Below are 24,687 nucleotides of genomic sequence, written 5' to 3' on the forward strand. Positions count from 1 at the left end.
CGTAGGGAAAAAGGAAAACCCGCGTCCGGCGCTGGATGGGGATAAACCGGCCCTCGGTGTCGCCGATGAAGGCCGGGAGCCCGCCGTGCCACCGCCAGCAGCGGGATGTCGGAGCGGAGGACGACCCCCTCCTTTTGCCCCCCCCAGCCCTCGCTGGGATGGAGTCGCGATCCCGAGAGGAGGGAGCGTGGATGGGCTGGAGGATGCGTCGTCGCGCCAGGTCTGGTCCGAAAGCAGTTGGCGTGGCAGCGGCCGCGGCGTCGGTACTGCCCGGCGGTGGCAGGGACGCGGGGACGGAGGTGGCACGGCAGGAGCAGGGCAGGGTGGCAGAGGGGGGGATGCTGCCACCTCCCTGGGGACCCGCACCCGGGATGCTTCTTCTCCATTCCCGGCCGGGGCACCCGGAGCTGGCAGCACTGAAGGCAGGAGGGCATCCACGATGCAAACCAATTTTTTTATGGCTCATTTTTTTTTTTCCCCTTATTTTTTAATAATATTAAAGTGCTTTTTAATACTTTTTAAAAAGACACCATGCTTGTAATCAGGATTGTGCTCCTCTCTGGTGGCCGGGACCTGCTCCTCTCCCACCCTCCCCGTGCCAGTGACCGCAGGAGGTGACGCAGCTGTTTGCTGGGGGGGTGACGTGGGGAGCTGGCGTGTGTAGGGGGGCCGTGGGGGTGTCTCCGTCTCCCTGGGGCCGCTGCAGACCAGAGGCTGGTTTTTACGCGCCAGCGGGACCCCCCTGAGCTCTGCGTGTGCTTTCAGGGATTGCACTTTTGGGGTGGCCCAGGCTGAATTCCCCCCCCGCCCCCCCGCTGTGGTCGCTTGCCGAGGACTCATGAGGAGAGCGCAGCGAGGGCGGATTTGCCTGATTTACTTTGCATATGTACATTTTCCGTCTTTTTTTTTTTTTTTTTCACCTTTTTCGCCTTTTTTTTTTCTGCGTTGACTGCTCTGGTTTCAGCCGCTCCAGCAGCTCCCTGTATCCCATGGGAAGCGGCCGGGGAAGCAGCTGGCGCAGGGAGAAGCATGTCGGGCAATGCAAGGCCAGGCTGGCTACCAGCGGGCAGAGCTGGGGACAGAGAGGGGACAGAGAGGGGACGGGAGGGACAGCAGGACAGGGGACCGGGTCTGCTTGGAGGTATTTTTGTGTCTGAAGCCCAAAAGAAGCCGTGGCAGCGGGCCGGGTCCCGAGGCCGTGCCTGGGGACAGCATCCCCAGGGCGCGGGAGGGACGCAGAGGGACAGAGGTGGGGGTTTGTGACGGTGGCACGGAGCAGGGTGGCAGGGGGGGGGGACACAAGGAGTCTGAGAAGGACAGGTCTGGCCGGGTTTCTCGTGCCGGCGGAGGAGCGAAGGCAGCGGGAGGTGCAGAGCCAGGTGCGGCAGGTCAGGAGCGGTTCGAGGGGTGATGGAGCCCGGAATGCGGTGGGGGGGGGACGGACAGGGGGGAGGTTTAGGCTCGATGCTGCCGGGTGCGGAGGAGCAGGAGCAGCCCCAGAGCTCAGGAAAGGGCCACGGCTGCCATCGCGATGCCATGTGTCCCGCCAGGCATGGGGACTTCGACCTCTCGTTGCCGGGAAAAGTCACCCATCCCCGGGGGACAGGGCAGAGCTCCCCCCCAGCCCCGCGCCCGGGCGAGGACTCGGAGGCGAGCCAGGCGGGGAACGAGAGAGCAAAAAATCCAGGGAAAGACACCGGCATCCCATCCCAGGGCTGTGCCGGGGCTGCCGGGCCGAATTCTCATATGTAGCATGTTTATTTGTTGTTTTCGTGGTTCTTTTTTCTTTTTTTTTTTTTTTCTTTTTCTTTTTTCTCCTTCCTTCTATTTCACTCGCTCATCTAAAACTCTGGGAATGAAAAAAACTCAAAAAGTTCCCCACCGTAACACACAGGGGTGCCCCCCCTACATTCCCCCCCCCCCCCCCCCCAACTCCCGGCCCCCCCGGGGCACGAAGCTCTTCGTTAACTGGACCGGTTTATGCCTCCATCCCTGCATCCCTCCATCCCCCCACGCACACGGTGCCCCCCCCCCTCCCCACAACAGCCCCCGCCGGGGTTTAGCCACGATCCCAGAGACACTTTCTCAACCCCCTCCCCCCCCCCCAGCCCCTCTGTTCTCCTCCAGTGTATTTATGAATTTCACATGAAGTACTGTTTTATTTTTTTAAAGACTTTGTAAAGCTTTACCAGGGTTACAATCACCATTTTTAGAGCTGTGTCTGTCCACAATGTTAAAAATCCATTTTTTTTTATGTATTATATTTTGTGTATTTTTTTTTTTTAATCCAGCTGTGATGGGTTGTATCATATATTTGTTGTGTTTACTGTATCTGTCCAACTTCAAAGAGAGGAGACTGTGGAGCTCCGAGAAAACTACGGTCTGCTGAAAAAAACAAACAAACAAACAAACAAAAAACCATTAAAATTATTTGTTCATGGGTTGGCTCAAGTGGTTCTGAAGTTTGTTTTTTTTTTTATTTTTATTTCTTGTGGTTTTTCTTCGACAGATAGGATTATAGGGCTGCTACAGCCCCCCGCTCGGCTGGGGATGGCTTCTCCCGGGACGCCAGCTCTGGGCATTGGGATGCCACATCCAGCAGTATTTTGGAGTGGTTTGCGTCCCCGGTGATGGGTTTGTTTGGGAAAGGTGACCGCTGGCTTAGCCCACCCCACGGCAAACGCTTCCCCGCAGCACCGCTGCGTTCAGGGACGCATATTTTAGGGGGTGGCATCCTCGCCCACGCTGGCACCAGGTGACGGAGGGCTGAGTCTGTCCCACCGGTAAGAAACACCCATCAAAGCCTTGCTGGCAGCGCTTTGGCTACTCAATACACCCCGGAACCAAGGGCCCCAGGTGACATTTTTTACCACCAACCACTTTGCCCCTTTCTGCAAGCCAAAACATGGTTATTTAGGTGCCCGTTCCCATCGCCGCGAGGGCAGAGCCTGGCACCCCGGCCGATCTCCGATGCCATTGGGGCTGGTGGTTTTGCACATCCCAAACGCCTCTAGACTTCATCACTGATATCCGAACCCTCCTACCACTGCTACACACGCGCCAGCCCAGCAAACCCCTGTCCTGCTGCTGTCCCTTCAGACTTGGGTCCCCAAAGGAGGTGGGGGGACCTGGAGCCCTGTTCCTCCTGCTGCCACCCCCTCCCCTGCTCTGTGCCAGCAGTGGGGGGGGTCCTGCATGGCATTAAGGCATCCCAGAGACTTATTTGTAACGAGGTTCCCTGTGGAGCATAATCCAGCCTGGGTCACAGGCTGGGAAAGGCACCAAAACACACGTGATGGATCCAAAAAGAGTCCCCGACAGCACAGTCAGGCTCGGTGCCATCCCATGGGTACCAGCCCTCGCTGAGGACACCGGTGCCCCGGTGTGGGACATGTATGCGATGCTGGGCTGTGAAGGAGGAGAGCTGGCCCTAATATTGGGTAGGACCTGCTCCCTCCAGGAAAGGGGAAGCAGCGGGAGCGGAGGGGGCAACAGCCACGGGACCTACGGGATGCTCCTAAGGTGACGTGGGACTCAGGGGCTAACGGGAGAGGATGGCCCAGGAGGAGTGGGATGTCAGGGGGGATCCCACAGGCCTCCGAGGAGATGGAGGGAGGGGGCCTGTATAGGCAGGTCATGAGACCCCCCCCCTGCAGTGCTGCCTCCAGCGCTGGGGCACCAACAGCAGAAGGACACGGAGCTGTTGGAGCGGGGCCGGAGGAGGCCCCGGAGCTGCTGGGAGGGCTGGAGCCCCTCTGCTGTGGGGACAGGCTGAGAGAGCTGGGGGGGTTCAGCCTGGGGAAGAGAAGGCTCCGGGGAGACCTTCCAGCCCCTTCCAGTCCCTAAAGGGGCTCCAGGAAAGCTGGGGAGGGACTCGGGATCAGGGAGGGGAGCCATGGGACGAGGGGGAACAGTTTTATACTGCAAGAGGGGAGACTGAGATGAGATCTGAGGAAGAAATTGTTTGCTGTGAGGGCGGTGAGCCCCTGGCCCAGGTTGCCCAGAGAAGCTGTGGCTGCCCCATCCCTGGAGGGGTTCAAGGCCAGGTTGGACGGGGCTTGGAGCAACCTGGGCTGGTGGGAGGTGTCCCTGCCCAGGGCAGGGGGTGGCACTGGCTGGCCTTTAAGGTCCCTTCCAGCTCTATAACCATTCTGTAATGACAGGGGCTGCTATGGGAAGGCGCAGCGCAGGGCAGGACCCTGCACACCCCCCTGCCAGGCAGCGCGGGGGGGGGAAAGGACGGGACACAACAACCCCAGGGGAAGAGCTGTGCGAACCCGCCCTTACCCCTGGTGAGGGCACCCCCCGTGTCCCTCCCCAGTGTCCCCCGCCCCACCTCCCGCCGCACCCCGTCCCCATTCCCCCCCCCGCCCGCCCCGGCCCCGCCGCGCACCGCCTCCCGGGGCCGGCCCTCCCTGGTCCCTTCCCTTCCCCTTCCCCTTCCCCTTCCGCGCCGCTGCCTGCCGGGACGCGTAGTTCCCGCGGCTCCGCGCCGCTCCAGGTCCGCTCCGCTCCGCGCCCCACTCCGCTCCGCTCCGCGCTCCCGTCCCGGTTCCGCCTGTTGCTCCGCTCTCCGCCCCCCGCGCTCCGCCTGTTGCTGCGCGCTCCCGTCCCCGTCTCCGCCTGTTGCTCCGCTCTCCGGTTCCGCCTGTTGCTCCGGCTCCGGTCCCGCGGGGAGCCGTGTGTGTGTGTGTGTGTGTGTGTGTGTGTGTGTGTGTGTGTGTGTGTGGAGGGGGGGTGGGGTGCGAAGCGCGGCCGGGGGTGGGGGGAGCGATCCCGGGGGGGCTCAGCCCCGGTAGGAGACGCCGGTATTAGCAGGGCGCAGGGATGAGCTGCTCGGTAATCCCGGGGGGGGCCGGCACAGCCCGGCCGCCTGTTCCCGGCTGCCTGTTCCCAGCTGCCTGTACCCCGCTGCCTGCGCTCGCTGCCTGCACTCGCTGCCTGTACTTGGCCGCCTGTACTCTGATGCCTGCACCCCGCTGCCGGCACTTGCTGCCTGCACCCCACTGCCTGTGCTCTGCTGCCTGTACTTGGCTGCCTGCACCCCACTGCCTGTACTCTGCTGCCTGCACCCCACTGCCTGCGCTGGCTGCCTGTACTCTGCTGCCTGCACCCTGCTGCCTGTACCTGGCTGCCTGCACCCCACTGCCTGCACTCGGCTGCCTGTACTCAGCCACCTGTACCCAGCTCCCTGTACCCTGCTGCCTGCACCCCACTGCCTGTCCTTGGCTGCCTGTACCCAGCTGCCTGCCCCCAGCTGCCCTTACCCCACCGCCTGCACCCTGCTGCCTTTACATCGCTGCCTGCCCCCAGCTGCCTGTACTCCGCCGCCTGTACCCCACTGCCTGCCCCCGGCATCCCGGAGCCCCACATTTGCTCTTTGCCCTTTCCAAACTGTCCCATGTCCCCGGGAGAGGCTGCGGGGAGCCGGGGGCTTGGTAAACAGCACCGGGGCTGCCACGGGAGCTGCTGGGTGCTGCAGGGTGTGGGGTCTTCCACGGTAGCCCTGGGCTTCCCAAGTGGGGAGGCGGGTGGTGGGGTGTCCCATGCCCGTGCCTCGCAGCGTCCCTTTGAACCCCGGGTTTAAAGTCCATCCAGGAACAAAACTCGCTGACAGACAAGGGGTTTGAGCCTTGTATCCCATCCCTGCCCCACCCGCGGGACAGAGGGGTCACCCGTGTGGTTCGGGTAGGTGCGTCCCTGTTTTGGGGCAAGTTGGGGTTGGGGATGGGCCGCGCAGGAGCACCCCGAGCGCTCCTCCCTCCCGGACTTTGCCTCGGCTCGGCCCCTGCGCTGTGGCACCATGGCTCTGCCCCGCGCCCTGCGCCGGCCCCCCAGGTCTGTCACACCAACCCGCTCCCCGCAGGACCCCCCTCTGCCCGCCATTCCCCTCCGGCCCCGGCGAAGCCCTGGTGAGCGATGGAGGGAGAGCCCACCCTGCAGCTCCGCGTCTTTGACCTCAACTGCTGGTGAGTCCGGAGTCCGCCGCGGCCGCGCCGGGCTGCACGGGTGGGGACAGGGACCCCTGCACCGGGAGAGGGGTCCCACCTTCGCGTCACCTTCCCGTCCCCTTCTTTTCGGGGTCGCATCGTTCTCCCAGCTCCAGGTCATGAGGTGTTCGGCTGAGCAGTGCCCCCCATCCCCTCTGCGCCTGCCCCCTCCCTCCCCCCCAAGAAAAGGGTCCCCCATTCGCACCCCAACCGGCTGTTTCGATTTTGCAGGCAGGAAAAGCTGTCCCCAAACAGCACCTCCCTCTTGTCCCCGTGTCCCCACATGGCCCTTTTCCCCTCCTCTCCCATCTCCCCGAGTCTGCATCCTGCCCATACCAGTACCGGAGCCCTGTCTCCCCTGTTTTGGGTCCTGACATGCCCCGACAGCCCCCAGTCACCCCGTCCCCTGCCCCCCCCGAGCTGTGACATCCTACCTCTCTCCGGCAGGGCCATCCGCTACCTGAGCAAGCGGCGGCAGGAGCGCGTCCAGCTCATCGGGGACACACTGCGCCGGGAGGGCTTTGACCTGGTGCTTCTGCAGGAGGTGAGGGCAGCCAGTGAGCTGAGTGTGTGCGTTCTCAGCCCGTGAGCCGTGAGACGAGTGTGCCCGTTCTCAGCCCCTGAGACGAGCGTGTGCGTTCTCAGCCTGTGAGACGAGCATGCCCATTCTCAGCCCGTGAGACGAGCGTGTGCGTTCTCAGCCCATGAGACGAGCGTGACCGTTCTCAGCCCGTGAGCTGAGTGTGTGCGTTCTCAGCCCGTGAGACGAGCATGCCTGTTCTCAGCCCGAGCCGTGAGACGAGTGTGCCCGTTCTCAGCCCCTGAGACGAGTGTGTGCGTTCTCAGCCCGTGAGACGAGCGTGTGCGTTCTCAGCCCGTGAGACGAGCATGACCGTTCTCAGCCCGTGAGCTGAGTGTGTGCGTTCTCAGCCTGTGAGCCATGAGACGAGTGTGCCCGTTCTCAGCCCCTGAGACGAGCGTGTGCATTCTCAGCCCGTGAGACGAGCGTGCCCATTCTCAGCCCTTGAGCCGAGCGTGTGCATTCTCAGCCCGTGAGCCGTGAGACGAGTGTGCCTGTTCTCAGCCCATGAGATGAGTGTGCCCGTTCTCAGCCCCTCCCGCTGTTCTCCAGGTGTGGAGCGAGCAGGACTACAGCGACCTGAAGGTGAAGCTGGGAGGCTGCTACCCCTTCTCCCATTATTTCCGCAGGTGAGAGGGGCTGGGCAGGCCCCCCACCCCCGGGGCTGTCCACGGGGCTGTGGCAGGGCTGTGCCACCTCCTCGGTGTTTGCCACGTGGAGAGACCAGTGCGGGTGCTGTAGGTCACCGTGGGAGACCCCATCCCTGGAGAGCGGGATGCTCACGGGAGCACACTGGGGTCCAGGCATCCAGGGAGCCTCTTGGCTCAGGGCTGAGGGGGGAGACAGAGGAGCCGGGGGGGGCCCACGCTTTCTCACCGTGCTTTTCCCCTCCCGCAGCGGGGTGATCGGCAGCGGCCTCTGTGTCTTCTCCCGGTTCCCCATCCTGGACACCCTCCTCTACCAGTACTCGCTGAACGGGTACCCCTACATGGTGAGCGGAGCGGGGGGACACGCGGCGCCATGGGGCCCAGCCCCATGGAGCCTCGCCGACCCCAACCCGCTCCCCTTCCCCTCCGGCAGCTCCAACACGGGGACTGGTTCTGCGGCAAGTCCGTTGGCCTCGTCATCATTAAGATCTCGGGGATCGTCTTCAACGTCTACGTCACCCATGTGAGCACTCCGGGGAAGGACCTGGCGTGGCAGGGGGACGATGGGGAGGGAGGGGACAAGTGGCCGTACCCCTCCTTCGCTGTCCCCTTGCTTTAACCGCTGCTCTGCACCGTCTCTCCTGGGACGACGCACTGATTTAATGAAATATTGCTCTGAGGGGGGCAGGGACCCACAACCTGGCTGCGCGGTGGGGTGAGCATCATCCCGGGCTGGCCCCAGGGGGATGGGGTGAAGACAGGGGTCAGCCAGACCCCAAAGGGACCGCCTGGCGGGGGCTGGGTGGGTTTGCAGGGAGTCAAGGAGCAGGGCAGGTGCCAGCATGGGGGTGCTGGCATCACGGCCACTTTTCCCCCCCTCTTCTTGCCAGCTGCATGCCGAGTACTGCCGGGAGAAGGACGCCTACCTGCCCCACCGCCTGGTGCAGGCCTGGGAGCTGGCGCAGTTCATCCGGTGAGCAGCCGTGGGGCGTCCCACGGGGTCCCCCCCCTGCTGCGGGTCCCCAGGACATGCACGGCCACCCCCACCCCTGGGGCTTGCGCTGCAGAGAGCTCCCAGTTGCACCAGTCCCAGCCAGGAGTAAGGCTGAGGAGCGCTGGCGGGGGGGTCCCAGTGATCCCAGTCCGGCGCCGGGCAGGGTGGGGAAGGGGGTTAGCCGTCCCCATCCCCGCAGACACACCTCGAAAGCAGCCGATGTGGTGGTGCTGGGGGGGGACCTGAACATGCACCCCGAAGACGTGGGCATCCGGCTGCTGCGCGGCTGGACGGGGCTGCGGGACGCCTTCGCCGAGGCCACGCGCTTTGAGGTGAGCGGCCGGGGGGTGAGTGGGGTCCCGGGGTACACACAGAGCCCCCCCCCCGCCGACCCCAACCCGGGCGCTTGCTCGCAGGGCTGCGAGGACGGCTGCACCCTCGTCCCCAACAACTGCTTCACCGTCAATTCAGAGCTGCTGCCCTTCCCGCTGGGCATCCGCATCGACTACATCCTCTACAAGGTAACAGGGGGGCCCTCAGCCACCGGCTGCGGGTGGCAGGGGGCGTGAGGCATTGGTGTGACACCCCCCCGCCTCCCCATCCCCTCAACCAGGCCGTCTCCAGCTTCACGGTGAAGTGCGAAGAGCTGAAGACCACCACGGGGACAGCCCCGGGCACGGACATCCCCTTCTCGGACCACGAAGCCGTGATGGCGACGCTGCACATCCGGCGGCAGGGACAGGCTGCGGGTGACACCCTCGCCACAGCTGGTACGGGGCGGGGTGTGTGCGCGCGTGGGGAATGCTGCCGGCGTCCCCCGTGTGCCAACTGGTGGAGTTGGGTGGAGGTTTTGGGGATGTCTCCCCTTGCTTAGAGCATCCCTTGGGGTGCTGCTTGCGGAGGGCTGCCCGGCCAGGGCGGAGCGGTGGGGATGGGGAGGAAAAGGGGTGCAAGGAGGGGGAGGGGGGTGCCACCCCGCTGAGGTGCCCCTGTCCTCCCGCAGAGCCGACGCTGGCCGACGTGGTGACGGAGGCGCGGACGGAGGTGGGCGTGGGGCTGCGGGCAGCGCGGCGGCAGCGTTACTCCGCGGGCAGGATGGCCGTGCTGGCCCTGCTGCTGCTGCTGCTGCAGGCGGCGGCCGTGCTGGGCACGCTGGCGGGGCTGGCGGCCGAGCAGCCCTTCCCCAAGCTCTCCTTCTCCCTGCTGGCCTTCTTCGCCCTCGGCGTCCTCCTCCTCGCCACCGGCCTCCACCTCTTCCACACCATGGAGGTGAAGATGCTGCAGGGCACGGAGGAGCAGATGCGGATGGCCCTGCAGGCGCTGCAGGAGCGTCCCAGCGACGGCTGAGCTGAGGCCGTGGGTGTCCCACGTTGGCATCCACGTTGTCCCCGTTGTCGTCCCCCCCCCCCGCCCCAGCCCCATCCTTCATCCTTTCAGTCCCTTTTTCTAGTCGACTTCTTCTAGTTTTAGGTGAGCAGCGCTGCGGCCGGCTCGGTAGCGCAGGTTTGACGCTCTCTGTCTGAAATTAAGATTTTTGGGGCAGATTCATTGCGTTGGCCCCCGTGGGAACCACGGCAAGGGGCGGATTTTAATTGCTATTTTTTAATACACCCATTCTACCTGGAACAAACCCGCCAGCGTGGCCGGGAGGCTCAAGAGGCTCAGCCTCCCCTTGCCCGGGGTGGCCTCGGGGGCTCCTGCTGAAAGCTGGTGACTGCTCCAGCGACCGGATTTGACTCGGATGGAAAATAAAGGCGTTATTTTAGCCCTTGTCGCCGGGTCGGGGAGACTTTATTCGAAGGGAAGCGGGGGGTTGCAGCAGGATAGTGGGGCTGGTACAAATGAAGGGTGGGCAGGAGTGTTTGGGGAGGCGCTGAAGGAAGCGGCAGCAGGAGCCTGTGCCCGGGACCCCCCCCGTGCCCCACATGGCTGGGGCTGCCATATGCACCATTCGGCCGCGGAGGCCGCCCCGTGGCAAGCAGGGACCCCAGAAAGGTCTGAGAAGTCCGTGCAAAGGCCAGTTGGGCATTGCCAAGCAGGGGAAAACCCAAAGGGGCAAGGAGGACACGGCCGCTGGCATCCCTTGTCCTTGGTGTCACACAGCACCGGCCCTGGGCACGATCCCCACGGGGACCTGCTGGTCAAAAAGCCCCTTCCCCGGCCCTGGGGCCTTGCAGGGGGGTTCTGACCCTGGCTTCCTGCAGTGGCTGGGGACAACGTGGACGTGGCACCCAAAAGCAGTGATGGAGAGCGGTGGGATCAGCCCAGTCTGTCTGTCACTGACCCGACTCATAGAGCCAGATGTCCCTGGCTGGGATGGATGTCCCTGGAAGAGATGGATGTCCCAGGCTGGGATGGATGTCCTGCATTAGGATGGATGTCCCGGGCTGCAATGGTTGTCCTGTGTTACGACGGGTGTCCTCAGCTGGGATGGATGTCCCAGGCTAGGATGGACGTCCCGGGCTGGGATTGATGTCCTGCGTTAGGATGGATGTTCCCAGCTGGGAAGGACGTCCGGGTTGGCTTCCAGGGGCTACTCCTGACATTGCCCCTCCACATTTGGCATCTCCACTGTGACCCGCCTGTGGTGGCCACAGTCATGTCCTTGCTGTTGGGAGCGAAGCCCTTTGCTGCCCGGTGGCGGCTGGGCAGCCATGGAGCATCTCTCCTGCCTGTGCTGAGGCAGCCAGCGGCGCAGCTCCAGCACAAAGGGCTCTGCTGGACAAAACGCTTTCGATGCCCTGGCCAAGCCTCCGGGCAGCGTCCCCTTGAAGGGGTGACGGCTGTGGGACCTCCAGATCTGGTGGAGATCCCACTCCCCTGTGGGGGCTTCTTCCTCCTGTAGCAAGCCGCGGGCAGAGCCGCCGCAGTCCCCGTGTTCCGTAGCCCCCTGCAAATCTTGTTTTCAAGCAAGCACAAGGCAAAGGCAGTCCAGGCAAGCGCGGGGACGCCCTCTCTGCACCCCAAAGCTGGGGTACTCCTCGGTGTCTCCCCACATGGGCATCCACCAGCGGGTCCGGCCCCTCCACGGCAGGCTTTGGCAAGCGGGGACCTGGATTCGCCGCCGCAGCTCCCTGCGGGCAGCTCAGGCATCGCCACCTTCAGAAGCAGCTCAGGGTGATGCTCTGCTGGGGTGGGGACCACTCGTTGTCCCCCCCACCCCCGGGGAGGAACCGGTGGGTCCTGGGGCCGCGGGGCTCAGGCCTGCAGCTCGCTGAGCCGCTTCTCCTCCTGGATGTGGATGAGGACGTTGCGCTTGTTCACCACCTCCACCAGCTGCGCCAGGATCTCCTGCTCGGCCACGCGATCCTCGGGCGTCTTCAGGGATTCTGCGGGAGCAGGGGGCTGGAGCGGGACTGGGGGGGGGGGCACAGCCCCAGTGCCGCTCCCCCCACCACGCACAGGAACCCCCCCACTCCCCACGCATGTGTTGGCACTCACCCTCCATGTTCATGTAGAACCGGAGCCTGTGGTCCAGCTGCCACTGCTGCTCCTCCAGCTTCAGCTCCTGCACCCTGTGGGGAGGGAAGGCGGGGGGTGCTGGGCTCGGGGGGGGCTGGGGTGAGCTGAGCCCCCCCCGCACACACCCCCGGGGAGCATCCCCCCAAGCCTTACGCGATCATGAGGTCGGACTCCTCGGACATCAGGCTGTTCTTCTTCTGGACCAGGTACAGCAGCTGGTTCATCCACTGCGTCTTCTGGTCGGCCGGGGTGCCTGCGGGGCAGCGGAGGTGGGGGTGTGAGCAGGGGGCACAGACCCCCCCCCTTCCCCCAGCCACGGGGGTCACAGTGGCCCATCCACCTTGGTCTTACCGTCCTCATCCCGGAGTAACTTCTCCAGCTTGATACCCTGCTGCTCCAGCTCCCGGAACGTCACCTCAATCTCCTCCAGCCGCCTCTGGATGGTCTGTAAGGGAAGGGCAGCGCTTGCCCACGGGCCGGCACCTCCTGGGCATGTGGCCACCAGCAGCGGGATGGAGGGGACAGGGGACGGCGCTGGGCTGGGGACCCTGCTCTCCCCCGTGGGGCTACCTGGGCTTTGCAGAACCGGTTCATCTGGGCTTCCCTGGCCCGGCGGGTCAGCGTGCGCTTCCAGGTGGGGTATTTCTCCTCTTCCCCCAGGTCCAGGCACTGCGAAGGGATGGTGGCACGGGCCGGGGGTCAGTCCCTGCGCTGGGCACCTCCGGTCCCAGCCGCCGCGGCAGAGCCGGAGCCGATGCCTCGGTGAGAGGAGATGCTGGCAAGACCCCCAGCCACCACCCCGGGAAAGCACTCACCAGCTCTGCCATGATGCTGGTGTCTGAGCCTTCCTCCTCTTCCTCCTCCTCTTCTTCCTCACTGTCACTCTCCTCCAAAGCTGCCCCAAGAAAAGGGCCATTTGGGGCCTGTGCCTCAACGAGCAAGACGTGGAGCACGGCAGGGTGCCAGGGGGACCCACAGCCCTGCTCGGCTGGAGACTCCAGCTTGCAGCCACCTACCTTCCTCCATGGCCGTTTCCTCCTCCTCCTCCTCCCAGGCACCTTGTTTCTGCCACAGGGCAGGGAGGACCTCGGGTGCCGCTTGGAGCCGCAGACGAGCCGGCTTCGGCGGCGGCTCGAGCTCTGCTTCACCAGTGAGATTCAGCGTGGACAGCTTGAGCTTCTCCAGGGGCGTAAGGACGATCTTCCTCCTGCCCCCGCTCTCCTCACCCTCCTCTGCCAGCCCTCGGGGCTCTGGTTCAGCACCCTCCTCCTCCTCTGCATCCCCTCCAGGCTGTGTAGGCAGCTCCTGCTCCTCCATGTCAGTGCACTCCTCCATGACACCATGCTCTTCTATGTCACCATGCTCCTCCATGTCACCATCTTCCTTCATGTCACCACCATCCACAGCATCCTCCGCTACCCCAGGCTCTCCCTCCGGCCGTGGGGCTGCTAGTGGGGGCTGCAGGGGACCGGGTGACCCCTCCAGGGGGGACACACATGGGCTCCCAGCGTCCACAGGTGGGTGGCCAGCAGTGGCACCCTAGAGCAGAACCAGCAGCAGAGGGGTGATGCAGCGCGGGGCCATGCCCGAGCATCCCCCTCCACCTTCTGCCTTGCCCCCCATCATCTATGGGGATTCACGGTGACTTACCCCATGGGGCAGCGCCGGGGGCTCGTCCTGGGGCAGGTCCATGCCGGGGGGACTGGGGTAGTGAAGCGAGCAGTAAAAATGACCTGGGCCAGGGTGGGGGGAGGAAACCTGTGCGATGACCTGCAAGGTGGAGAAGCCTTGCCCCCCGAGCATCCCCTCGCCCCAAAACCAGCCTCACCGTCCTCCTCGTCGAAGGCGTAGTCGCCCAGGCGCAGGGTGGCCCCGCAGCGCCGGCACTGGAAGCAGCCGCGGTGGAAGAAGCGTCCCTCGGCGCTGGCTCGCTCCAGGATGTAGACGCGGCGGCCGCAGAAGTAGCAGGCGTCGCTGCTCTCCCCGCGGGCGGGTGGCTGCGGCGGGGGGAGAGGACAGGTTGGGGTGGCAGCGGGGTGCTGGCACCCACCCTGCTCCGAGGCTTTGCCAGCAGCCCGGGGAGGGGGGGTTGGAGGGGGTTTTGCCCCTCTTGCAGAGGTGGGTCCGGGTGCTCGGGAACGGGGTTGCTGGCACCAGCGAGGGAGCAGCAAGTCTTGGCTCCGGAAAACCAGTTGGGTCAGGAAACAGGCAGGGAGGAGCCGGGAGCCCGTGGGCGTTCGCTTGCGCAGCCCCGGTCCCAGCCCTTGGCTCGGCCCCACCAGCCACCGCTGCCCCCCAAGCGCCCCGCCATGCCCAGAGCTAGACCCCCCCCCCCCCCACCATGGTGACACAAGGACCGACCTGCCCTGGGTCCGTCGTGGCCGTTGGCGGCGGCTCGTGGGCACCGTCCGGAGTGTCTCCGTACAGCCCCGTGTCCAGCTACGAGCAACCCGAGGGGAGGGTCAGTGCCCTGCTCCCCCCACCCGGGGATGGCTGCACCCCCACGGAGCATCCCCCAGGGAACCCGGGGCAGACCCACCTCGGCGTCCCTGCGGGTCCTCTTGGCCTCAGCATCCTTCTGGGCACTATCCTGCAAACACAAACGGGGTGGCTAGGATGGGGGGGACACATGGTTTTGGGGTATCACGAGGGTCTGAGTGGGGGTCGCTCACCTGGGCACGTTTGTGTGTCAGGTTCCGGCTCTTCTGCAGCTTGCTGAGGAAGAGGATGGCCCCTCGCGTGCCGTGGGGAGACAGCGGCTTCTTCCTGACCTCCTCCGCCTCTGCACAGAGGGGACACAGCCATGCTGGTGGGACCCTCCCTACAAAGCCGGGGGGGCACCCAGCCAGCCCCGGTGGGGCTCGGGGTAGGATAAACCTCCCCCCGCCCCCAAAATCTCGTACCTGGAGAGGTCTTGAAAGCTTCATAAAACTGGCTGAGGTAGGTGATGAGCCCCAGGCGGTCGGGCTCTGCCATGGTGGCCATCTCGGCGCTGGAGAGGACGGGCTGGATGCCCAGCTCCTGCTCCGCCACGTCCAGTATCATCTGGTGGGTCCGGATGGGATCCTGGAGGTCCATGGAGTTCAGGTCCCTGCGGGGAGACACGGGTGCCATCAGGGTGGGCTCCGCAGGGCGGGGGTGGTCCGGGGGGGCGGCAGGCACTCACACCAGGTCGGGGCGGAAGCGGTGGACGAGGGCGCAGAGGGCCAAGCCGCTGGTCCAGGAGCTGGTGAAGTCGGTCACCTCCACGCCGCGGAACCCGGCCGTGCTGGCCTGGCACCACCTCAGCAGCTCTTCGTAGGCGTCTCCGGAGACCGCTGGGGAGGCAGCGCACGTGTCCCCATCCCACAGAGGCAGGGGACAACCCCCCCCAGCCCGCTCCCCCCTCCCATCATCAGTGCTTTAGCAGGGAAGGGGTCCCACAGGAGTGACATAAGACACCCCCCCCTCCCCGCCACGCAACCACCCCCCAGGGCTCAATAAATGGGCTGATAAAGCATCTGTCACGGCTGAGCATCAGTGCAGGCAAGAAGGAGGGGGACAACAAAGGCAGGTGGGGGGCTGTGTCCCCAGGGGGGCCACGGGCAGAGGGAACGGAAACCAGCGGTGCCACCGGGACGGAAACGTAGCCGCTGCTGGGAGGAGCGCAGTGGCCAGATGGATCCCGGCCAGGGCTCAAGAAAAGAAGGACGGGGAGGAAAATCAGGGCAGGAGCGGCTCTGGCATGGGCTGCCGGGAGGAACGGGGGGTCCAGGCGCCGGGGGGGACGGGGCAGGACCGGCTGCTCCTACCGGTGCTGAGTTGGTTGTTGATCTTCCTCTTGTGGTCCACCTCCACCACACCCACGAGGTAGAGGTCCCGGACCTGCCGATGGGGACACATCGGTGGCAGGTCACCACCTGCCCAGAGCCAGCACAGGGAGCTGACCCCGGCAAAGGAGACCCCCCCCCCCCCCAGACCTCCCCAGGACCACCCGCATCTGCAACAGGCAATGCATTAAATGCCCTGGGGACCAACAGCTTCAGCCTCGCACCCTTTGGGGACAGGGGACGGAGCAAATCGGTGTCACCCTGACGCCTGGGGAGGCTGGGCTGGATGGCTGCCCCGCGGCAGGACCCGGGCCGGCTACCTGATTGGCTTTGATGGCCTGCAGGTTGATGTTGGGGTAGCGCGTGGCCGGGTCGATGCTGTACTGGCTGATGTTCTTGTGGGTGTTGTCCGGGGAGGTCTGCGAGAGGTGCTGGTAGATGCTCTCCCTTGGGTGCGAGGGACAGGGCTGGCCTCAGTGCCACCACCCCTGCCCCATCCAGGACTAGCTCGGCGGGACGAGGACACTCACCTCTCGGCCAGCACCTCCAGCGGGGGGGTCCCGGCTGCCCACCGCCGCACCATCCACGCCGCGTCGAAGGCGGCGAGGAAACCCCTGGCCACGCCGGTGCCCAGCGGCCAGAAGGGCTGCGAAGGGAAAGGCAGAGAGAGATGGAGACGGAGCCGCGCGGCCGGTCGGGGCGGCTGGGAGGAGGCCGGGAGCTGCCGGGCTTGGCCGGGGATGAAAGCAGGGAGCGGCGGCGGGACGCGCAGGGAGCAGGGAGCCGGTACGGCTGCGTCTGGGGAGGAGCTGGGTTCCACCCTGAACCCACCCCACATCCCCAGTGGGGCTGGGGAAGGGGATAACCCCACCAAAGCATCCCGCTGCCGGGACTTGGGGAGCCTGCCCCCGGGGATGGGGTGCGCCAGGGCAAGAAGCGCTTAGGGAGGGGGAATATACTGCGACCGACACATCTCGCAGGGAGAGGGGAAACTGAGGTACGCGGTGGTGCTGCGAGCTGGCCCCTCACCTCCACCAAGCAGTCGCCCACCAGCCCGAGGAGCAGACGGGCCCCGTTGTGCTCCCGCACCAGCGCCGCGTTCTCCGAGCGCGTCATGCAGGTGAAGTCGAACATGTCGACGTCCGGCAGGTCCCGGTGGTTGAGGGCAAACTCCAGCTCGGGCAGGCGGTAGTTGGTGGAGAAATTGGCAGCTTCTTTGGCGTAGCTGAGGAGGGCGTCCCGGTTCACGTTCTCCGGGGACAGCAGGCTCTCGATGTCCGCTTTGTCCTGCGGGGATGGGGATGGGGTGAAGCTGGCCGGGATGCGGGAGGTGGTGTTTGCCGCCCCAGCCTGGGTGCAGCCAGCTCCGGGGTGAAGCCGTGCCACCAGGCTTGGGGCTGTGAGCCCCCCAAAAGGAGATTTTTCCCCTGGCACGGGATGCTGGCACAGTCAATGGCTGTCGAAGCTCCCACCAGCCCGGTGATTAGCACCCATGATCCGCATCCCACTCTCCAGGCTTTCGGCCGCCCATCCCTATGGGATGCCAGGGCCCGATCCTGCCCTCCTCACCTGCAGGATGACCCCCTTCTTGAGCAGGCTCTGCTTCTTGGCCGTCATGACGAAATAGTGAGTGTCGTCCTTGTAGTAGACGATGTTTTCCAGGTCGATGCCTGGCGATGGGGAAGGGGCTGAGTTGAGCCCTGGGGCAGAGCCGGGGCCACGGGGAGCCCCCGCGCTGGGCTCAGCCACAAAACATCCCCCGCGATGGGGTACCCGTGGGGGGATGTGCATCCCATCACGCAGGGGACATCCCAGGGCTGAGCCTCCCGTTGCACTGGAGGGGGGACAGGGACCCCACACACCGGGGGGCTGGGACCACCGACCTGTTTTGTTGTAGAGGTTTTGGAAGAACTTCTGGTTGTAGATTCGGGCCACGCCGCTGATCTCGGCCACCTCCACCTCGGCCCGGCTGTGACGGTTGATGAAGTTGGTGGTGATACCGATGGCCAGCTTCCCCCGCGTCTCCTTCCGCTTGAACCCTGCGGGATGGCAGAGGCGTGAGCCCCCATCCAACCCCCGCCCCCTGAAACCAGTCCTGGGGGTGCAGGGACCCGCTGCTGTCACCTTCGGGGACAAATTTGCCGCCGCCGGCTGAGATGAGGACGTCGAACTCGTAGTGGCTGAGGGGAGAGGAGCCGGGCTGCAGCACAGCCCGCCAGCCGCCTGCGGGGAGAGGGACGGTCACGAGCGTGCTGGGTCTCAGCTGGGACCTGCTCCGGGGAGGCGGGGGGAGAGGTTTGCACCTCATCCTCTCCCCCCAGAAGGCATGCCCCGGGCTAGCAGAGGGACTGGGGGGCTCAGAGAGGCCACCCGCAGACCTGTCCTTGTCCCTGGGGATGCCACCCACCCTGCAGTGATGCCTTACCCTGTCCGGCTGCCTTGCCCGCAGGGGGGACGAGGCCCTTGAACTGCACGTTGATGTGCACTTCCACCCCCAGGAGCAAAGCCACCTTCAGCAGGATCAGCTGGAGCTGCCGGATACCTGGGAGGGGAGAGGGGGCACTCAGGGATGCACCCCCCGGCCCCTGGGCTGCCCACGGCGGGGGGACCCTGGGGGTGCAGAGCTTGACCCCCCTCCACCCCCCAAAAAAACCCAACTCACTGATGTGGTCCAGCGTGCCGGTGCAGAAGCGCCCATAAAACTTCTTGGCGCCCAGCGCCCGCAGGTCGTGGATGGTGAAGGGCCAGAGGTGCAGGACGTTGTTGCGGGAGAAGGAGTCCCGTTTCTCCAGCAGCACCACGCGGGCGCCCAGCAGCGCCAGCTCGATGGCCGCCCGCAGCCCGCAGGGACCGGCCCCCACCACCAGGCACTGCGAAGGGGACGGGCGGCGTGAAGGGGACAGGCACCCCCCAGACCCCCCCCCCAGCCCCGAACAGGGGTTTGGGGATGGGGTAAATCCCCAGAGAGCTCAGCACCACCACAAGCAGCATCTCCCCCCTTCCCCAGGTCAGGATCCGGCCCTCCCCGCTGTTCCCATTTTCCCCTGGGGTGCAAGCACTGCTACTCCCTGCAATGGGGGGGCCTTGTGGGGTGCCCCCCGCCTCCCTGGCTGCCTGAACCTTGCCTTCACACGGGGCAATGGCAGCAATTAAAGCGCTTGGTGAGATAAGGCGCGCACGTCTGCCGGCTGCTGCAGCCCGGGAACCCGGAGATTTCACCAGCAACAGGATCAAAACTCGGGTCTGATCTCCTGCCAGCCCCTCACAGGGTGGGGGGACGATGGGGCACCAGCAGTGGGGACAAAAGCCATCAGCTCCGGGACAGAGGGACAGAAATAGGGTCCCCCAACCCCACGGGGACACACTCCAGTCCCCCAGAAGGGGCTCGGCCGGTCCCTCTGCCCCTTTGCAGCCCCTCCATGGGATGTCCCCAGTGAGGAGCAGCCGGGAGGAGGAAGGACACCGCTGGCTGGGTGGCACCGAGGTGGCATCACCCCGTGGCGAAGGGAGCGGTGCTAATTGACACACTGTCCCATTAAACCCCATCAACCTCCCACCCGGCACATCCCGCGTCCTCCCTGGGGTCAGGGTCAGGATGCCCCAAGGGATGCCCTTCCCCCAGGGACAAGGACGCAGGGCGAGGAGGGACCCAAACCCCGTGGCCTGTGTCCCCGGTACCTTGGTGCTGGCACAGGCTGTGCCCTGGTCGTAGTCCTTGTGCCCGGCTTTCTTATCCAGCTTGCTCCACAGGGCCTTGGCACTCCAGTAGTTGAGGGCAGCTTTGAGGCCGTGGTAGAGCTGCAGCCCGCTGCCCTGCAGCCCCAGCTGCCGGCACAGCTCCCCGAAGCAGCCCAGCACCTCCCGGCACTCCCCGGCACGCAGGAACCTCTCGAAGATGGCATGGGCCGGGTTGCCCGGCTCCTCTGCCGGCACGCTCATCCCGCTTCACCCGGCAGCCTGGCAAGGGGCGGCGGACATAAGCGTGGGGGGTCCCAACCCCCCGGATCCCCATCCTCAAACCCATCCCGTATCAGACCTGGTGTCTCGGCACGAGGTTTCCCAGCCAGGGGTGCCGCTGGGTGACAGTGCTGCCGAAATCGGGGTCCTTTCCGGCCAGAGCCTCCCCTGGGTGCTGCACCCAGCGAGCCACCGTGTCACCCGGCCGCGGTGACGTCAGGGGAGGGGACGGCTGCGGTGGCAGCAAGCAGCTTCCTCCATACGGTGTATACCTGCAGCAGCCGAGAGCAGAGCGTGGCGTTTTGGAGCGAAGATGCCGCGTCCTTCCTCTTCACCCTCTCGCAGGGGGAGGGGGGTCCCGGGGGCAGGAGGGAGCAGGGTGGGACCCATTCCGCCAGCCCGGCTTTTGCAACCCGACTGGAGTGACTTTTTCCCCCACCTCCGCCTCTGCCACCCCCAGCGCGGGGCGGAAGCAGATTAGCACAGAGGAAGCGCCCGTGGGGAAACCAAAAAAGCCAAAACCACGGTACAAACAGCCCCGTCGTGCCAAAGAACCCGTGGGAGGAGGGGTGCAGCGCATCCCCTCCGCGGGCACCCCAAAACTCCCCTTCCCCTGGCATCTCCCGGGAGACCGGCACTCCTTGCATCTGTCTCCCGCTCCTGGCACCGTCCCCCCCGGCACCGTCCCATGCCACCTTCCGTCTTGCCAAGCCCGAGCACGAAGCCCAAAGCTTTGCCCTTTCCAGCCGTTATCGCCAAGCCCCGGGGCTGGGAAAGCCTCCCCCAGCCCGGCACAGCAGCCGGCGGAGACTGGACGCTGCCAAGGAGGAACCGGTGGGAAGACTCGGGAAACCGGAGCGCTCCTACCTTTGAACCATCGCTCTTTGCCCTCTCGCCGCTCGGCATTACCGGCAGGCACGTGGCGGCACATCCCCGCAGCGGGACGCCGGAGGGGAAAGGATGCCGCGTCCGAGCCAACCTGCCCTCGGTGGGGCGGGGGAAAGGAGGTGTTTAAGCCTGGGCTTCAATTTGGGCTGGAAAGCCGAAAATCTAGCTGGGTTTCAAGTTTGGTCTCGCTCCAGCAGCTTCCAGGCGCCCGCAGGCGCTTTGCAAGGCCAAGCGGAGCCATGGAGGATGCAAAGCACTTCTGCAGGTCACCTTCCCTCCCCAGCACCACAGCCAGGAAATCCCGGCATTTTAACCTCATCCTTCCTGGGTAACACAAGGATAAAGCATCCAGCCAGGCTGGAGCGGGAGCTGGCACCCACCAGTCCCCAAAGAGGCGGCAAGGAGACGGAGGGACACGACCCATGCTGTGAGAGCCGGGGACAGATTTCTGCTCTTCCCCTGAGCGCTGACCGCGGGACAGAACGAGGAGCCTGGGGAAACTGAGGCAGCGCTGCAAATCCCACCGGAGAGGTCGGGCATGGCGTCCCATCAGTGTCCTGCCCTTCTCCTGCGGGAGGCTGGCCTGGTTCCAGCACCCCGTGCTGCCCAGGCAGGATGGGTTTTCCCCCGGGAGCTCAGGTTACGGCGCCGGCGCCCGGCAAGGCCACCCCGCAGCAGCCCCGGGGTGATGCTGGCACTGGGAGCACCCACTCCAGCACCATCAGCCCCTGGCTCTGGAAAAAACCCAAGCCATCTCCAGGCCTTGATTCCCATCCGACACGATGCTGGGGGGTGCATGCCGCCCAGGAAAAGCTTTCCAGCCCCGGCGCTTGGGCAGGGAGGCTCGGAGGCGGCAGAACAACAAGCCTTGTGTTACACCAAGTTTCCTACGGAAGCGATGCTCCTGCTGGCACACCACATCCCCTTTGGCACACTCGACCCCCTCCCTCCTACAATCGCAAGCAAGCACAGAAAGCCCCACGGATACTCAGTTCCTGCAGGATTGATGCAAATAAATGGCTTTCAGCCCACAAAAGCCAGTGCCGGTGAAGGGGGACATGGTGCTGGGCCAGGCTGCCTCCAGCTCCGCTCTTCCCATGGACGCCTTTCCCATTTCTTCTTTTAAAACTGCTCCTGCGAGCCAGAGGGAGGAGGGGGGGGGGGGGGGCTGCAGCCAGCCCTGACTCAGCTCATGGTGACTCTGGCTGCAGACATGCCCGTGGGGACATCTCCCAGGACAGGCACACGTGGAGCATCCCTGGAGCCCGGACACCCCATCCCGCTTCGCAGGTCGGGGTGTCCCCCCTGCCCTCGTATGGAGAAAAGCAGCCCCTGGGAGATGGTGGGGAGCAGGGACCGCCCCGGGGGTGCTGGTGAGCTCACATGGCTCCCAGGCACGTGGAAATGGGGTGGGAAAGGACGCGGCTCCATACGGAGCTAATGAAAGCCGGGAGGATTTCCAGCAGCAGCAGATCCCCGTCCAGCCCAGCCTCTCGCCTGGCCGCTGCGCCAGCTCCCAGCACGGACCAGGCTGCTCTGGGCTGGGGATCCAGTATGGAGAAACCCTGGGCCAGGCTGCTGAGCTGTGCTGGACACCGGGAAAAGTCCTTCCAGCAACTTCGGGGATGGCCCTAAGGCCGGCGGGGAGGATGAGGGGGTTTATTGTGACCATCCAACAAGTTAAAGATCCTGCTTCCGACCGCTGGCTGAGCCAGGCCGGTGCTGGGAAGGCGTGAAGGTGGTGGGTGCTGCTCTTCCCGGTGTTCCCGTGCTCCGGGGAAACATCCCAGTGGGACTGGGCAGGGAGAGCGCCTTGGCCGACCCTGTGGAAGCCTGCCCTAATTTGGCTGGGTTTTAATCCTTGAAGGGAGGGGAAAAATCCCTGTCGGCTCCTCTGTTTTGTGCCGGGAATGTGGGTACACGGGCACACCCTGGCTGAGCCCCCCGCCTTAGCAAGCCCCCAGCGAGAAGGGACAAACCTGCCACCAGCCCTGGCCAGGGCAGAAGCTGGCAGCTGCAGGGACAGGGTGTCGTGGCGAAGGGGGTTCCCTTTCAAGGGTGCGTAAACCCTCCCAGAAAGTACATGCCAAAATCCCCCCCCCGGAGGTGCAGGACCCAGCCACCGGCAGCAGAAGCAGAAGAAAATGCCCTTCTCCGGGACGTTTTGGTGTTGCCCTTTGCAGGGGATCCACAAGCCACAACCTGGCCGCGTCCCAGGGAGCCCTGAGCAACTTGGGGGTGGGAGCGAGCAAACCTGCCCCCCCTATTTTGCCTGCTCAGCTTTGCCCCCCTGCCCAGCACCAGCCCCACAGAGGGAGCTGCCTCTTGTAGCCGAATTTCGGTGCGAGGGGAAGTCTGCTCGCGGCCAGGCTTCGCATCCCACATCCTTTTCCTCCTCCGGCTTCTCCTTCACCTCCCCCCAGCCACAGTCATCCCCACGAGACGGGTCTTGGGGTACGGCGCTGAACCCCGGCTTCGGTTACCCAAAGGTATGGGGGTCTTCATCCCCCCCGCCAAGGGGGCTGAGGAATGTGTCCCCCCGCCTCAGTCCTGGGATGGGGCACAGCCCCGAACCCCCAGCCGGGGCTCGCTCCCGGGGGCCCATGGAGCATCCCTGTCGGATTTCCCCCATCCGGAGGGGCCGGGATGGGGGAAAAGCACTCCCCATCCCATCCCACTCGGCACTGGGAGCACTGGTGGTACTGGGAACGGAGTCGAGGAGGATGAGCGAGGGCTGCTCTGTTTTCCCTTTGTCCCAGGCGGAGCAGAGCCCAGGGGCTGGAGGGGAAAAAGCAGCGAGGACGGAGCCGGGGGGACAACCGTGGACTCCGCTGCCGCCCCCGGGAGAGGCTTTGGGGAGGGGGCAGCCGGGGACGCAGCGCTGCCCCGCCACCGAGCATCCCCGCTCCGCATCCCGGGGACACGCAGGACACGGGTACGGCGGGGGTGGGCGCTCCCCCCTTCCCCAGCACCCCAAAATCACTCCTCGGTTTTGGGACATCCCCCCCCCCCATCCATCCCGAGCTTGGGCAGCAGGGCAGGGCCGCGGGCGGAGGGCACCGAGCGGCGGGCGATGCTGTCCTTTCCGTGCCCGCATCCGAGGGGGGGGACACGGACATGGGATGGACACACACACACACCCACACACACACACACACCCACCCCAAGGGATGCTCTGCCCATCCCCACCCCCCAACTCACCTCCAGAGCCTTCCGGAGGGGGAAACTGAGGCACAGCCCGGGGGGGGTGGGGAGGGGCCCGGCTTGCAGCCGGGCGAGGACGAGCAGGAAACGGGCTACGGCTCCGTAAGCAGCCGCCGGCTGGCCCTCCCCTCCCTTCCCCCCCCCTTCCCCTCCCCCCGACCCAAGCTGGAGGGCGGTACTGGGAGCAGCTTGGTGGGGGGGGGCGGCCCCCGGGGCGCTCCGGCTTTGTGCCGCTGCAAATGTTGCTGTAATTGGGTTTTTACAGCGCTGGAGGCTGAACCCCCCCACCCCCCCCCAGCCCTGCCCTTGGGAGGTTTGGAGCAGGGGGATGCTCAGGGCGACCCCGGCTGCTTGTTTGTTTTGTTTTGAATTTTGGGGTGAGAAAGCGGTCTTTTCGCAAAGCGAACTAAAAGATTCAGGTGATGAAATGAAACCGCTTCGCTTTTCCGCCCCGGGTCCGTCTGCTGTGCCGTACTTCCCCCAGCAGCCAAAAACAGCGGCCGGGAGGGAGCTGTGGGCAGGGGGGACCCGCTCATTGCCAGCCCCGGACCCCCACCAGTGTCCCAGACCCCCACCAGTGTCCCAGACCACCACGTTCCACGCAGAAACTTTTGGGCTGATGTTTCCGCCTATGTCCCCCCCGGGTGGGAATGGCCCCAGTGGGGCGGAGGTACCTTGGGGCAGAGGATGGAGCCGCCGGGGTCACCGAAGATCGCTCCTGGCCGGGTGCTTTTTGGGGTTCCCTGGTGGCGGCGTCCTCGGGGTGCTGCTGGCCACTTGCCACGTGCCGGGGCGAGTGTCACAGCCAAGGGGCTCACGGGCCGGTGACGCACAGGGACAACCTGCCACAAGGCTAGGGAGGGTGACTCAAGGACACGGGGCAAGCTGGCATACGGGGCTGGGGTTACGTTGGCCGCCTGTGAGTCACGCGTGGCATTGCCGGTGGTGGCTGTGGCGAGCAGGGACGGCCAGCCCTGCACCTCCATCCCTCCTTCCCGCAGCCCCCTCGGGCCTCCTCTGGGGGTCCTGGTGTAGAAACACACCCCCCCTCACCCGGTCTCACCCGGGGTGTTCGGAGCCCACCAGCCCCCTGCCAAGCTGCTGGGTGCAGGAGCAGCGGAGCCCACCCGCGTTTCAGGGCGGCGAGAGGCCCGGG

General features: G+C 65.4%; 2 protein-coding genes across 6 annotated transcripts; one reads left to right on the top strand and one right to left on the bottom strand.

Annotated features, from left to right (window-relative positions):
• Positions 1-4,445: 4,445 nt before the first annotated feature.
• On the top strand, positions 4,446-9,984 carry SMPD2 (sphingomyelin phosphodiesterase 2). Of its 4 annotated transcripts, none has more exons than XM_054181155.1 (11): positions 4,446-4,501; positions 5,867-5,969; positions 6,438-6,534; positions 7,123-7,199; positions 7,468-7,561; positions 7,651-7,740; positions 8,108-8,190; positions 8,411-8,543; positions 8,628-8,732; positions 8,825-8,981; positions 9,215-9,984. In XM_054181155.1, exons 2-11 carry the CDS (start codon positions 5,920-5,922, stop codon positions 9,556-9,558), a joined length of 1,230 nt encoding a protein of 409 aa, XP_054037130.1. In that variant the 5' UTR covers positions 4,446-4,501; positions 5,867-5,919; the 3' UTR covers positions 9,559-9,984. The 4 variants fall into 4 exon arrangements, with proteins under 4 accessions (XP_054037130.1, XP_054037133.1, XP_054037132.1 ...); XM_054181158.1 differs by lacking the exon at positions 4,446-4,501 and adding an exon at positions 4,665-4,684; XM_054181157.1 differs by lacking the exon at positions 4,446-4,501 and adding an exon at positions 5,415-5,438.
• On the bottom strand, positions 9,968-24,652 carry MICAL1 (microtubule associated monooxygenase, calponin and LIM domain containing 1). Of its 2 annotated transcripts, none has more exons than XM_054181119.1 (26): positions 24,206-24,652; positions 19,519-19,711; positions 19,161-19,439; positions 18,145-18,352; positions 17,908-18,024; positions 17,607-17,705; positions 17,366-17,521; positions 17,052-17,152; positions 16,512-16,769; positions 16,013-16,128; positions 15,803-15,929; positions 15,465-15,537; positions 14,840-14,990; positions 14,577-14,764; positions 14,346-14,455; positions 14,213-14,263; positions 14,035-14,112; positions 13,502-13,670; positions 13,324-13,406; positions 12,690-13,212; positions 12,489-12,568; positions 12,244-12,342; positions 12,025-12,118; positions 11,827-11,926; positions 11,653-11,726; positions 9,968-11,540 (listed from the first exon to the last, which is right to left on the bottom strand). In XM_054181119.1, the coding sequence occupies exons 3-26, from the start codon at positions 19,419-19,421 to the stop codon at positions 11,410-11,412; spliced, it is 3,447 nt and encodes a 1,148-aa protein (XP_054037094.1). In that variant the 5' UTR covers positions 19,422-19,439; positions 19,519-19,711; positions 24,206-24,652; the 3' UTR covers positions 9,968-11,409. The 2 variants fall into 2 exon arrangements, with proteins under 2 accessions (XP_054037094.1, XP_054037095.1); XM_054181120.1 differs by lacking the exon at positions 24,206-24,652 and adding an exon at positions 23,529-23,617.
• Positions 24,653-24,687: the final 35 nt, after the last annotated feature.

Source organism: Rissa tridactyla, chromosome 21 (genome assembly GCF_028500815.1).
Source record: "Rissa tridactyla isolate bRisTri1 chromosome 21, bRisTri1.patW.cur.20221130, whole genome shotgun sequence".
NCBI lineage: Eukaryota > Metazoa > Chordata > Aves > Charadriiformes > Laridae > Rissa > Rissa tridactyla.